Here is a 15,468-nt window from a genome sequence, read left to right on the forward strand (position 1 = left end):
GACGTGGTCGCATTCCATCTTCACGCAAAAACGCACGTCTACTGAGCTTTGCAAGCACAATGGAGACTAAAAGGTGAAAAATCATTCAAATCATTTAATGAATCATCACTATTTCAGTTTTTTTCTGTGTGTGTTTCCTCGAACCTCCGATAGAGTACGCTTACTGTCTATGTGTCCGAGCGAAATTAACTTACGTCATTGATGAGCACGCTGACGCTGTAAAGTGGACGTATCATGAAACAATCACCTAGTGTTGTAGGTGGAGCTGGTAACGTTCTCTTTGTTCTTAGAGAGTAGCTGAATCCCAAAAACGATTGAACACATCCTATGTGTCTGTCTCCAATACGACGTGGAGCGCGAAGTTCTCCGGGCAGCACTGAACCAGCTGGACTCTAGACCATTTTCCGTAATGAAGATCCTTGGACCCTGGCCGTACCCGTCGATGGCACAGAGTGCCACGAAAGATATATGCATCTGAAACGAACAGATAAGCCTTTTCGCTATCACATTATTTCCCGTTTCCCGCATAGAACTTTCACATGCAATGTTTCTTAAGCCTTTTGAAATTACCAGCGATAGGACTGTAACTTGATCAAAGTGACTTTAAGAGTTTTCACTAAGCTCCCCTAAGTATGTTTCTAGGAGCACGCAGATGTATATAAGCGTACCCTATCGAACCAAGTAGAAATACTGCAAGCAGCTATATATTTTAAATAAGAAACCTAGTCGGACAACCGTGATCCGAAAACTCCACGTAGAAAGCGCGCTTCCTGAGCCTTACTGGAACGATAACAAAGATTACGCTGTGTTCTCTTAAAGAATGTAACTAAAGAGCAAAGCAAACAAAGCATTGGTGCGACAGTACGCGATAAGGTCTGTCACGGTACACTCAGCACACTTTGGGAACGGCAAGCTATTTGGACTCAAGGGGGGCTTCGCGTTGTTATTCGCTTGCTTAGGGCAGCAACACGGCAGTGATGATCATCATCGACAATCTCTTCACGGCAGCGGCTTCCGCCTCCAATGCCGGCTGCCTTTTGCGTTCGTGTGGTTCTTATCTCTCAGAGGCGCTGCACGGTGCTCCGATTCCCGGCTGTTCCATGTCGTCGTTATCGGGACGTGCGCGGGACACTTCAAAATGTCGTTACGGAAAATGAGCGTCTAGGGATCTCGCGTCGGTCTACTTTCCCCTCGGGTAGGCTTAGTTGCTTTTACCGTAGGCTTAGCTCCTATCGTGCGCGCGCACTTCTGCTTGGCTTTTTGTGTGCAGACGACTGTCTTCTGCATTTCTTGCATTCTCACACTACACAATGGAGCCTCTTAGGCAAGAAAATGGGGGCGTGTTATTTGTTTATATACCAAACCAGCTTGCGGACAACATTGACGAGGCTCGTGACAAGACTTTCTCTTAGAGGAGCTCTTCTGAATAGCGGAAGCGGTAACCGGGCGTGTTACTATTTATGATCCATCTCTCGGTTAGCTACACTACATTTTTTCCCCACCTGCGTTATTGCAGGTGAGAAGTATCACCTGATAACATTTTTAACCAGCCTTTTCTATCACTACACACAGCTTCGCCATATTGTTCAAAAAGGGCCTCTTGATTTCACACATCTATAGATGACTGTCAAAAGATCATCTCAATCTCTTATCCTAAAGGAAGAGCGTGAATGCCGGTATCCTCTAGTGAATTTAATCGGCCAGTCTAATTTTTGCCGTTGCCTGACGATGGTTTGAACGGTGCCCATTCGTGAGCAGCCGTGCATAACTGCTGCGGACAGCCGCTGAGCTCAACGGGATTGTGGAACAAGGGGAAGGTCTGCAGGCTTCTAATGATATTCGAGCATCATTTGTAATCACGAAGCAGACGGCAGTGTGATTGCGCCACAATAAAGGTGGGAGGATTGTGCCACAGAAGTAAGGAAAATGTTAAGTGTCGAAAAGTCAATACCCACTTAGTGAGGGAGATGAGAGCATCAGCAACCGGTGCGGCGTATGCCTGTTCGATTAAGTCGTAGCAACAGAATGAACTGTTGAGGAAGTCAGAATCGAAAGAATCCAAAGATCCTGTGTAGCACGAAATGCCTGCTGATGCAACACACACACAAACGAAAGACGGCCGGGACTGAGGATCGTAGGGACAGCCATGGTCATTGCAAGTTCGGCATGTCCGTCTATCCAGGGTTATAACGGACCAAATTTATGGACCAGTTACAAATACTGAAAGGGGAGAAAGCGACGACGTAGAATCATGCTTCTAGGGACTATGAAATGTCCACTAAACGAAGACGCCAGGAAGAAAAAATACTTGCAGAAGTTGCTGAGCGGTCAGAAAAAAGAAAGAAAAGGAGAACTGGAAGTCAGATGATTGAAGGAATGATGCTCTTCAAGGCATACATTTGTTGCAGCGAGAATATTTAGGCAACTGTTGTTGTTCCATTGCGTACACTCGCGGACAACTTTCTGTGGCAATGACGGGAAAGCTACGGGCGCGTGGCTGCTGCTCATGTGTTACGGTGCCAAGTAGTCCGGCAGCGTTTGACAGTGCTTTTGGTTGCCCGGGAGAGACGCTGAATCGACGCAGCTTCCACGTGCGACGGTTTCGCGTTTGCCCAGACACGGAAGGGAGAAGACGCGACATAAGCAAATTTTTACATTCAGTGGTGCATTTTATCTTGTTTAACTGGTCGCTTCCCCAGCTTAAACTAACGTGGATGAAAGCACGCGACTCTTTTCAGAAGCGCTCTCACTCGTGCGCGCTCTGCCTCCGTAGCTTTCCCATCATTGCCACAGAAAGTTGTCGATGAGTGTAGTTCTGTAGATAACAAGAGTCGTTGGCCAGCACATTCGTAGCCGTGGTATAGGAGGCTACACGTACAAGCCGATTTGCCACACGTGGGTTTACGCCAGTGCCGCGAGCGCGCCTGCTTGGAAGGCGACTGCCACCCTCCTCTCCATTCGCCGCCGCAGAGGAAGACCGCGTCGGGAGAAAACCATGAACGTCGTTTTCGAGCGCTTCACCGCAGCACCTTAACCGCGATCTAAACCTGGAAACGGCCCAAAGCTGTCCAACGGCAGCTCGTGCGTCTCAAGGAGCTATATCGGGCGTTCAAGGATCTTTACAGTTTAAGCCACCTCGGGGGCGTTCGGCGGTGAATGCGCTTCGGGTAGGTTACGCGAGAGCAAATGTCATTCTCATCGGCTCCTTTATATATAGACCGTGAAGATCCGACGATAATCGACCCGCGCGAAAACGGCCGCAAGACTCAACGAAAAGAATTTGCGTTAAAAGGACCGAAGCCTTACGCGACGTTGCAGAATCACAGCCCAATTTCCAGCGAAGTAGTTTTTTTTTTTCCGAGGTGCTACGTGATGTGGAATTGCTGTTAAATAAAATAAAGTGTACTTTTGTAGGTTGCTGACACCCATTTGAAACAATACTCGTATGTAAACACTTTTGAGCACTTGCTCAACAAACTTTCACCGAAGGCTGTAACTTAATCCTCACGCTTTCAAGTCTGCATGCACATCAGCCGTATTGCCCCCCCCCCCCTCCCTTACTAAGACTAGCTGGCTTTTATAGTTCTCTCAGGCGCCCACTGGCCTAAGTCCATTCTTGAATCACACACTGTGAAATTTGCCTACCCATAACACCGCTCCGTCTTTGCTCGAACTACATGGTAGGTAACTTAGTTCACCGACGACACTGCGGACGTCTCGTATGAGCGATGAATATGGAGAAAAGCGAGTAGTATGCAGTAATATTTTGGAGATACCATTTGAAGCAAGAGAAGTTTCGTCATGCCTTACGCTTAACAATCACTCTATTTTGGCGAAATGTATACTGGGAGTGACGTAAAGCTCTTTCAGTACACTGAGAAGCTTACTGACGATGAATAGCGCAGTAAAGACGACACGGGCGCAGACTAACTACTGAGGTTTACTGACAGAAACGCGGTTATGTGGCATCGCACAAAGTCCTGCGGCCAAGCAGTCAATCACTATCACAGACGGCGTGGCAACGCATGTGCCAACGGAATTGTGAATATTGAAAGCTTCGGCGATTTTCGGCAATGTTTATTTCTCGTCTCCTGTTTATTGCCTTAATGTACGTCAACACGGAACACGAATTTCCTCGGTATTCATTACTTCTCAGAAGCAGCAGTACAAGGCTTTCGAGGACCTGATTAAATATTTTTTTGCAAAAGAATGAAGCCTAATTCACTGACAGCCTTGAAGATTTGGCAGGAAGCCACGCACCAAAATGCTCCCATATATTTATTTCTTTTATTCAGTTATTCAATACCTGCTTATCCTGAATATGTCAACGTTCTGGCAGGTTGAGTTCTTTCAGGATACTAGGCAAACTTTCTGCGTATTTCTGAGCCATCTTACACGAAGAAAATTGTTTGGTGCTGCGTGAACGCGTTGCCCTCCCGCGTCGCCGGAGCACCTCGGATTTTGGATCTTATTTTTATGAAACGCTTCTCTCTGCCTTTCTTTACCCGCTATTCAGAGCTTACCCGCTATTTACCCGCTTTACCCGCTACATAACCTGCAGCATGAGCCTGCCTTATATGGGCCCGAAAATGATGTACGCACACCAAGTAACCTAAAGAAAAGACGCCGTTCAATACCATGCCCGGTTCCATTAAGGGGTCTTCGCGCTCCACTTATAAGCTAAACAATGTGTGAACAAGTTTTATTCATGACGTATGGCCTGACTGCGTAGAACAGCGACGCCCTCAATGCTACTAAATGGTCAGTCAAACTTCTGCATTCTAAAATCCGGAACATCCGGCGGCAAGAAACCGCGCTGATTGAGAAATGGGCTGCCGCTCAAACACAAGAACGTCGAAGAAGCCATTCGATATCATGCGCAATTCCATTAAGAGGTCTATGTGCTTTAGGTATACGCGGTAGCGTCATACAACACACATGACCCCATCGCGCCATATCTGGAGGAGTCACGCGCGTATTGAGCCGGTCAGCAGTGCTGTCCGCCTCCGCAGTACAGATGCCTTCCGGGGTGTATTCGACGCGCGAGACGGCGACGCTGATTTTCAGCTCTTTCTTCCGTAGTCTTCGAAGTGTAACGAAGCAACAGGACGAGGTCGTACCACATCCAGGAACAGGATGGTGTGAAGTCAAGTGCCGCACGCGCTGACGTATCTAACGCCGCCGCTTATTCTCGTCATACCACGTGATAATCTATCTGTCTCGGTCGTCCGCGGAATAGTGCATGATGGTTAAGAATATGCGTAAAGCGTCGCTGGCTACCTATTTCAAGCTTACGAACTTTATTGGCCACGTGTGGAATAAGGTATATTGGTGCAAATTTGGTTGACCGTTTTCAGCTCGCACTCTGACCACAGCCAAGCTGCAGAATGAATGCTCAATGACTACGCACAAGGGTGAAATTCTTATCGAATGTGTTCAATAGCGCTTGGGTACTTCGATAAACGTCAGCAGTTTCACTCGGACACCTCGCTTGCATGAGCAGAAATATTTGAATAATGCCATTGTAGCAGACCGCTTAACTTCTCTAAAGTGCATGTGTAGCACTCAGCTCTAATATGGGCAATGTTTTGGCAGACGCTGAAAACCTGTGCACCGTAGAGAAGAAAATATCTTTTTTTTTTGCGAAGATCATACATCAAAGCCTGCGCCTATATGGCAATGGCTTACCATGGACATTGAGCATAAGTATCTCCGCAGGTACGATTACAAGGCTGCGAAACAGGCACAAGAGCTGTCCACTAAGCAACATTTTACCGTAATGAACGGAAACCTTGTAATGCTCGCCAAAGGAAACAATCAAGAATTGCTTTCAGTGTTGTTTACTCACGTCTGGTTTAAGGTTCATTGATCGTAAACAATCACTTTAGCGTCCTAAATATATGGCGTAACCGTGGCTCTATCATAGTATTTCATTCAGACATCATAAGTTTTTTTGCAGCTGACACAGGCATGCACTACAGGCGCTCTTCACATAAAGTCGCAGCGAGTCGAGGGACTCATAGTCGTTCCCGAGGCGCAGTCGAACGCCTCCCCAAACTCGCGCATGTTCATAAGCGGGACATTACAGCGCAGCCTCGGCGGCGAGTACGATCCGGCGCCCTGCTTGTCCTCCCTGGAGCACCACTTGAAGCAGCTGCTCAGAAAGAACAGCTGCTCGTCCGTGAAGCCCGCCAGACTCGCAGGAGCCGCTGGTCGCGAGCCGGCTCTCACCGCTCGGTACGCTCGGTACGCCTTGAGCAGACCACCCGAGTCGGCGAAGTTCTCGGTGAGCGCGTAGTCTCCGTGCGCGATTCCTTCGGCCCACGACATGGTGTTGTACATCTGTCGCAGGCAGTCCCGCCGGTTCTGAAACTGCACCCGCGACCTGGCCGTCCACCAGTCCCTGCGCTGGCCGTTGCGGTCGTACAGTCCCGTGTCGGGATCGAAAGCGTGCGTCATCTCGTGACCGAGCACGTGGCCCAGGCTACCCAGGTTGTAGGACTTCGGGTAGCCGGCCACGTAAAAAGGTGGGTGCAGGATTGCCGCCGGGATCACCATGACGTGGTAAACGGGTAGGTAGAAGGCGTTGACCACGGTCAGCGGCACGCTGACATCGCCCTCCGTCGAGCCGTTGGCGCTCAGAAAGCGCTTTGCGTGCCGTAACTGCGCCGTCCTGACGGAGTTCATCAGAGTCAGGTACGAGCCTGCGCTGCCCATCGCATTCAGGTACGGGTACATCAGTTGTAGGGCCTGGTCGGACGCGAGGTTCTTCGGCCGGCCCACGATGGCGCGGAGGGTGGAGAGTTTCTCGAACGCGACGGCTTTCGTCGTCTCGTCCATCCAGGAGAGCGAGTTCATGGTGGCGTTGGCCTCGCGGCGGATGCCCTCTTCCATGGCGGCCACGTCGCTCACTGCGTCACGTGGCAGCCAGCGGCGTGCGAATACGTGCGCGAAGGCGTACGGCAGCGCCGCGTCGGCGTCCGCGTAGCAGCGGCCTAGCATGTAGATGGTGGACGCCATGCGGCTGCCGCCGAACTGCGCCCGAACGAGTTGATGTGACGTCATGGGCGCCAGGGCGCGAACCACGTGCCACGTGATGTAGGCAAGCAGTGGTACCACGTCCAGGCTGGCCTGGCCCATGAGCTGGCCCACTAGCACGAGTAGCTGCCAGTTCATCACGAACATCTCGCTGCTCGGTGCCAGAGGGTCGGGCAAGTGCGCGTTTACTGCCTGAGTGTTGGAAGAATGGCTGAGAGCATTTGTTGCCTGTGCTATTAGTCCGTTGCATATTAATAACAGAAGCGTGAGGAACAGCCAACCATAGGGGCTCAAAACCCATAGGCAAAATTCAGGACATGCTTGCTACACTGTCACTCTGTATAATGTCCACGATCATACATAGAGAGAAAAAAATAACGCGAGCACAGGAAACTCAGGCAGAAAAGAAGGCGACATAACGAGAACTGGTTTTTTCGCCGCTTTTGTCTTCGCACTTACTTCGTGCTGTATTTTTTTTCTTTTTTATTCATGTGCTTGCACTAACTCGTTCAACAACTTAATTTGCTAATACATACTTCATGATCGTGCAGTTCAGCAGTGATTCATCTTGACTGCCGAAAAAAATGGCGGGTTTTGTCTCGGTCGCATAATGGGACGGAATAGGCGTGGTAAGAACAGCTTACCTCATTTCATACAAACATGACAAAAATGTAACGAAATGTAACTTGCTAACATGAGGCGAGCCTGTAAGCTTGCGCTATAGTTAACTGCATCCACGCTAACATGAGTCTTTTGCAAGTGTTGTCACCCCAGTTTAGTACAACGTTCTTCCAATCAGCACTCCACCGTTGCTCCGAAAAGTTCAGAGCCCCTAAACCTGCCCTCGATTGAAGTAGTCGCTGCACTTAAATTATACTCATCGACGATTTATATGCCAAATTTTTCAAACCAATCACACTGAGCGTGTACACGACTGGCACGAGGTGTGAGAGTGTGTTTCAAGCAAACCTTAGTTCCACATTAGAGCGCAAAGGAGTGTTATTGAAGAGCTGTGTTTTTCTCAGACATTCGGCAGCAGCTGTGCTGCACTCGGTGGCGCCGAGAATGAGCTTTAAGTCGAGACAAGCTTGAAAACCCGGTGGACAGTTCTTACTCGAGCACACTTGAATTTCTCACCTCTAGCCATTCACTTGTGTTAAGTTCGGGTCCAGTCACATCGTCAAGCTGACTTAGCAAAATGTACCGCATATCCGTGTCCGTGCGGATTTCAAACGTCGAGGACACCATGGCCGAGAGGACACGGTTGTCCACCGCGAGGATCTGCGTGGCATCAATTCAGTGGACATTAACATCGTTTCACGACAAACAGCGAGCAATTGTTCGAGCCTTCACTGGCTCATTAGTTCACTTTCCTTCCGGCTGCAAATTTTTTTAGGTAAATGTCTTTGGATAAAAGAAGGGAGACTATGGCCAGAGCAAGCCGGTCTCTTAACGCCATCAGGTATAATTTAAAGATATCTACGATCGATGCCTTTCTTTTGGCTGACACCAGACCGTTTGTTCCCGCCATTCATCAATGGTGATCTAGGACAAGTATTTTCTTATCCGTTTAATCACAAGTGTTTCAATGGTACATGAAAAGGAAAAACTGGCATCCACTCGAATCGCAGCTCGAGGCTACAAAAGAAGCCCAAGCTTATTTCTCAGAAAAAATATCTCGCGGTTGCATAAAATTCGCCCTGCTCTGCGTCAATTTTTTTTTCATTGGCGAAGCTTTTTTTCTGAGAAATCAACATGGGTTTCCTTTGTAGCTTCGAGCTGCGATTCGAGTGGATGCCAGTTTATCCCTTTCATGTACCTTCCTGCACCTTGCGGGCTTCCGCACAACTGATTTTCCAAATGCCTGAAAGTCTTCATTCAAATAACACAGTAAAGGGAAAAACTCGCTTGGAAATGGTCTCATTTAATCGTAAGCTGAGTAACATGAGCGAACCGTCACGAAACCTGCGAAGAATGTGAATGAGCTACCTGTAATGTATTTACTACTCATTCACTTTTCAGCAGGAAAGCATCCAAAGGCCCGCTTTGCAATTTCTCAATGCGCCTAAATTATGCAGCTGCAGGTGGCCACAAGTTATTTACGCTGTGTCTTACGAAGTTTGGTGCGTGAAAAAGAGAAAAAAAGTATATAATACCTGTTTCTCAAAATGATCTATAAGCTTCATGCACATCTGTGTTGAAACGTTGCGTATGTATTACAATAATTCCGTGTGTTTTCCGCACGATTCTTAGAAATGTTACGGAGTTTGTATGGACTCATATAGATTACTTAAGAAGTATACGGAAACATACGTAACTATTCGAATGGCATATGGAACGTTTGAATATTATACATTTATATACGTTATATTAATTGATATCGTGGTGTATTCGGGCACCTCAATGCTAAGGTACCTTATGATATTCTAGTTGAGATGAAGAGTAGTTTGTGCAGTTGTAGAGGCGACGTAATGCGCATAAAACGTACGACTGCTGGTCTAGTAATCTTACAGAATGGGTGACAAGGAGCGAAATGTATATTCGAGGAGCGCAGAGGACCAAAAGGGGAAATCGAGTTAACGAGTTGACGCAAAGCAAACGCAATAGGAGATCGCTGGAAGAGGCCTTCCTTTTGCAGTGGAGATAGAAATGATGAGGATGATGATGACGATTATTATGTTACTGCTGCAGTATAGGAAGTTCTTGAACTTGCATTTTGGACTGTGCCTCTATCGGCGGGGGCGCCAGAGAGGAGGTCGGAGGCCTTGTCGAAGTATGCGAGCAGCGTTCCTTGCGCCTGCAGCCTGTCTCGGACAACGACCCATTCGGTAACGTACGGACTTGAGCCTAGGTGGAGGGCACGGTAGCCTGGCCGCCGAAAATGCGCATCCACGGTAAGCTGGAACAGTACCGGCAGACCCCAGTCCAGGGAGAAGGCGACCAGAAGGTCGAGTACCTTCTCCTTTGTTCTACAGCCGTCAGAAGTAGCAGCATACAAGAGCAGAAAATAAAGCGTCATGTCAGGGTACACAAGACAAAAATGTAAGAAACCCGCAGGACTTCAGAAAGATGCCTATGCGAACTGTGTACAATACACTCCCACCAAAAGGTTTTGGCGTGAGGTAATATAGCAATGTTTTCAATTGCTTTAAAGGGACCTCGAAAGCTGGCCAACGTATCTGCATCTGTGTTTTCTCCAACTTACTCGCTACTCTCACTATTTACGAGCTATTAGAGCGGGACGCATGTGGTATGCGCAAGCCTCGTAATACTAGGTGAATAATATCCAAAGAAGACATATTTACAGGAAGCTGGAGATTTTAAGCAATGAAGAGTCGTCGAACAAGGAATCTCGCTGGCGCCAACATTTAGACAAGGGCATTTGTCAGTAAGAGCAAACGCCCCTTGTCTAATCATTGGGTTCAGCAACATCCCTTGCTTGACGATTGAATGCCGTTGAGTGAACGTCAGATCGCAAGCTTACTATGTTTTTTATAACATAACGTATATGTCGGTGGTTTTGTTAACGTAGCAGACCACGCTAGCGGATTAAAAGTTCGTATGGGGGGCTTCCACTTTCGCTGACACTGCTATGCGCTTATGTATATAGGCTTGAAAGATTTCAATTTAAACTTTAGGGAAAAGACAAGTGTAGACTTTGCAGGAGCCCTTTCAGTTCGTGACGACTCGCTGAAGCGTGTAATAAATTTCACAAAGCACGAGGTCAATCACGACTGGACGTCTGTTGGCATCGCATCGACGGCAGTAACGTTTGCAACCCAACCCAATTATCCGGCATATTATATTAGTACTCGTCCAATCACTTAGAGCAACTTCCTCGGAAGGATGGCCTGTACGTTTGGAGGTGATTTATTAACGCATGCAACTCTTAGAACACTCGACTGTCGCTCTTCGTTTGCGTCCCCCTTCTAAATACTTCGTGCTGACTGAGGGAGAGAGGAGAGCGGAAATGTGACAGCGGGCGCGTTACTCCGCTTTTGAACTTTTGCGGTGCTCCGCGGTTGTCCAGCAGGTGAGCTACTTTAGAAGGCGACAATATGCCTATCCCGGTGAATTTCGTGCAGCAGCGCTGCACAAAGTCAAGGTAAATGTGAACCCTGTAGCTGTAATGTTCGTTTACGTTTATTAGGAGCATCATATGCGTCTTATCATGCTCAGCTAGTTGCCTTCCTGGCTATGCACTCCTAAGCAAAATTACGCCATTTGGGTCGTATTTTGCCACACAACAATAATCGTCGTCTGTCTTATGCGCATTTCCTTTCTTCAATGCTGCGAGCCTGGTACTTACAAGTCCCGAACGGTACGCGCGTTATCAGCATGACAGAGCATTTCAAAAAAAGGAAACGCAAGTAAGACAGATGACGATTATTGTTGCGCGGCAGATATGGCGCGGCAGTGTGGCTACAGCACCGTCATCCATCACGGAACCCTTCGTGAAACAGGTTCAAGGCAAGCCGCCTAGACGTACTTTTGCGCTACGGCTACAGTCACGCCTTCTGGGCTCCGTGCTATCGAGAGTGGTCGCACCTGGGCTTTGACACTGGCCACGCCAGGTCGAAGCGCGCCATGAACTGACGAAGTTCGTCCAGGCGGTCCTGCTCGTTGAAGGCGCCCTGAGCGCAGCGCTGAAAGAGGCGGGCCACTCGATGCGCTGGACTCGGCCCATCGCTCTCTTCCAGGACGAGGCTGACGACAGCGGCGAGGGCCACGCGACGCTGCAGACTCTGCACGCAGTCACGCAAGAGTCGGAGCGTCAGCAGTCACGTGTTCGCGCATCCCAGTCTCGACACACTCGCGAAGCCAAACGCCACTATGGTCCGCGAGAGCTCTAGTTTTCTCTACTTCTAAGTTACAGGCTTGGGATGTTTCCCATGCCGCAGGTGATCGTGTACCGACAGCACCAAGCTTAGAAGACGCCCCTGTACTGGGTGTGAAAGGGCTGAATATCGACAGATAGAGCGCTCTGGGCGCAATGACGTATATTTTTTAAACGTAAAGCCTAGTGGAGGATAGTGGATGACCGCTGGAAGGGAAGGAATTCAATGCATATAGGTAGCTCGCACGGCCATGAGGTCGACGACAAGGACGAAGAAAAACAGGACAACAGTTGCAAAATCACGCCAGTGACGATGACGACGACGTCGTGATGGCTGTGAAGTCAAGGACCGGGAATCGAATGATGGGTGGAGACAAATGAAGTTTCCTGTCGACAACTTCTGCAAAGGAAACATAACACAATGAGGATTGCGAAAGTGCAACGCAACCTGGAAGAAGCATCTGAACGGCCCAACAACATTGTGTTTAAACAGGAAATTGAGAACGGAAACAAAATGAAACAAAAATGTCCAGATCCCACACGATCTAGAATTCGGTTTGAGCGAAGCTTTATTGGTGCTTGCGAGATTGCTGTTGTCCTTTGGCGACAATTTTCAAGTATAGAGGACACGGCCATGATGGTCACAGTTTGATTACGTTTGTTTCTGGCCACGGAAGATGCATTCATACCGAAAAGCAAAGCAATCTTTAGTTGAGTGTAATCGTACAGCCATTAAATTATTAGTAATAGCTTTGCTGAGCTATCCGCAACTGAAAGTTCGCTTGAGCGAGTCAAAACTACTATTGTGGCTTGTGCGTGAAGTTCCCTGCGCTTAGCTCAGCATTTTGAGACATCAAACTTTGCAGATTAAATATGATGGCGCAGTTTTAAGCAATGCTTTCATGGACGTTGACAAGGAACACTGCTTTCGTTTAGCGACCAACGAGACCAGAATATGTCGCACATGGTACACGTGCACCAAAAAGTATGCATCATCATCATCATAATCATCATCATTTATGTCCGCTGCTTTGTACGAAGGCCTCTCCCATCAATCTCTTTGCTCCATCTGACCGCCAGCAAGTGTTCACTCGTGCTCTGATCCAATTTTCGCTGCGTGTTGGCGCTGCTCCACTTCGTGTTAACGAGCCAGCTTGCGCTGTCGTTCCAAAACCACGCTTCGCTGCGTATCCAGGACCTTCGTGCTCCGCTTCACACTACTTCCCCATCTCAGCCTACTGCGTACTCAGCACACTTATTGGCCTCATTTTGTTATTTTTTTTAGTGCCGGAGCTCGCAACTCCGTTCGGTCTAACCAGATTGCCTGGTGCCGCCTCCGAAGACGTTTTGCAGCGAAGTTGTGGGCCTCTAATCCCTATTACGTTTGTCGAGTCCATATACAAAAATGCGGGCCGATCCTGGAAGTTGTGCAATACCGGGCCGACCCGCCGTGGAGGGGAAGCAGGCTTCAAGCAATCCGCGCCTAATAATAATAATGAAATCAATAATAATTAATGAAATAAATAAAGCAAGATGATTTTTTCAAGTCGATGGGTACACCGCAATCGTTTGTGGACAGCAAATGGACTCACGAGCAGGAGGCATTGCCATATATGCCAAGGACAAAATGTAAGTAGAACCACACACCTTCGACTCGTAAGCGGACAATGCCACCGATTATTGGGATGTCTGTGCCATACAAACGAAAGACGGAATTGTGATACCCGTTGTTTGTATACCTCCAGGCACACCCAAGTGTGATATCTTGAAGTTCATGACGACGCACTTTGCATGGCTTAGCCGTGATGACCTCTGTGATCATCGCCGGGGACTGCAACGTGGACATTTGAAAACCAGAGAAAAAATGGCACACTCAGTTTGCGCTAGAAGAGTTTTGTTTGATGTACCGCACTAATCTAAGCCTCTCAGCTATTCAACAACGGTCACGTATATATTTAAGTTTGGCCCAAATTCTGCCTGAGGTTGTGACCGAACCAATCATCCCTCACAGTAATCATAAAGCTATCCTCGCTACTATTGCGAAATTATGAAAATAAATACACGTACCCTTGTATAACCCTGTTTGATGTGCTACGGCTTTGCTGGTCATCCACCTACACAGAGTGGAATGGCTTCTGGAATGGCTTCGCTCCGCTCACATTTCGAGCTCTCAGGTGGCAGTAGAGACCTGCGTCGATTTCGCTTTTCGAACAAGCGCTTATCCTAGATGCGAGCCACGCGCAGTCAGCTTGGCTTTAAGACAACATAAAGGTCCAGTGGACGCACCCTGACGCTCCACTATCCTACGTTCTGCTGCCAGCGGGAGCCAATCTTCAAACCTCCTTGAGGTGGGCGGTGGTGTGAAAATTGTTAACATACACTCGGGCACCCATTTTCACAATGTCTAGGAGCAGCTCACAGTGCAAGACTTAAGCCAGAAGCGGCACAGTTGGGAGAAGGAATAGAGGACGCTTCAATTTAAAAGTGCTGCTTTGATGACCCGAGCACACTAGCCAACCATTAGTATCATCACATGGCTGATGACGATAGCTCGAACCTTGACCCTCCGTTTGACCTATCGCTCAAGGCAGCAGACAGCACTAAAGTGGTGGGAAGAAGAAAAGATTGCTTCGCTCCAAAACAAAATCTAAAAAAAAGAAAAACGCAAATTCAAATCATGATATGTATTGCGTGCCTCGAAGTGGTTTTCTGCATCCGGGTTCTCCTGCAGCCATCCAGCGCACACGTAGCCGTAGAAGTCCTGGCACGGATCCACGTGCACTTGCTTCAGTGAGCGGGCGATGTCCGCGCCCGGGTCCTGGCAGTCGGGGTACGCACAGCCCATGGCCAGGCGACGCACCAACTGAGGCACCGCGAACGTCAGAGCCAGCGTGGACAGCGCCACGGCCGAGACGAACACGACGTACTGGCGCCAAGACCGGGGTCTGGCGCCGTCGACAGAGCAATCGCCACTGGCGTTGCAGGCTGCGAAGTACCCGGGATCCAGCGGTAGTCTTGACTGGGCGCGTTCTTTTACATGTGCCCGTGACTCGGGTCTCGCAAACTTCTCATAGCCAGCCGCCATCGTGCTCTTCTTTCTTCTTCTTCTTCTTAATGATGGTGATAACGGCGGTGATTCCTTCAACCATAGCGCAAATCAACGAAAGCAGGTCAAAATAAACGGCCAGAAATCAACAAAAATGCATCTAAAGATAAAAAATAAAAGGAATTGATCATAAATAAAGTAGAATAATCTGTAATAGAGTGGTCAGTCTTGCATAAACGACCAATGGGGAAAGAAAGCTAATTACAATAGTTAAGGTAAAGAAAAGTGTTGCGGTTAAGGGTGACTCAACTTTTCAACTCCGTAATTACTATTTATTCATCTAATTTTTCCAAATTTCTATATCTCTTATTTCAGCTCTGTAATATAATGAAAGAGTAATAAACCGTCAAGAAATGGTGCAGAATGAATAAGATACGGAAACATTAACAACGTATTCTTCTTTTTCTTTATTTTAGTGACAGATTGTTTTGTTCTTCTCATACTGGGGATGCTATTATAGGGCGCTTCGGTAAATGCTGATGTTTTC

The 15,468-nt window shown here is 48.1% G+C and overlaps 1 protein-coding gene across 4 annotated transcripts; it reads right to left on the reverse strand.

Annotated features, from left to right (window-relative positions):
* Positions 1-3,653: 3,653 nt before the first annotated feature.
* LOC135900860 (endothelin-converting enzyme 2-like) lies at positions 3,654-15,066 on the reverse strand. 4 transcript variants are annotated; one of them, XM_065430445.2, is made up of 5 exons: positions 14,571-15,066; positions 11,587-11,783; positions 9,752-10,007; positions 8,176-8,319; positions 3,654-7,230 (listed from the first exon to the last, which is right to left on the reverse strand). In XM_065430445.2, the coding sequence occupies exons 1-5, from the start codon at positions 14,958-14,960 to the stop codon at positions 5,989-5,991; spliced, it is 2,229 nt and encodes a 742-aa protein (XP_065286517.1). In that variant the 5' UTR covers positions 14,961-15,066; the 3' UTR covers positions 3,654-5,988. The 4 variants fall into 4 exon arrangements, with proteins under 4 accessions (XP_065286517.1, XP_065286521.1, XP_065286519.1 ...); XM_065430449.1 differs by having other exon boundaries at positions 9,752-9,937; positions 14,571-14,753; XM_065430447.1 differs by having other exon boundaries at positions 11,528-11,783; positions 14,571-14,753.
* Positions 15,067-15,468: the final 402 nt, after the last annotated feature.

This window comes from Dermacentor albipictus, chromosome 2 (genome assembly GCF_038994185.2).
Source record: "Dermacentor albipictus isolate Rhodes 1998 colony chromosome 2, USDA_Dalb.pri_finalv2, whole genome shotgun sequence".
Classification (NCBI taxonomy): domain Eukaryota; kingdom Metazoa; phylum Arthropoda; class Arachnida; order Ixodida; family Ixodidae; genus Dermacentor; species Dermacentor albipictus.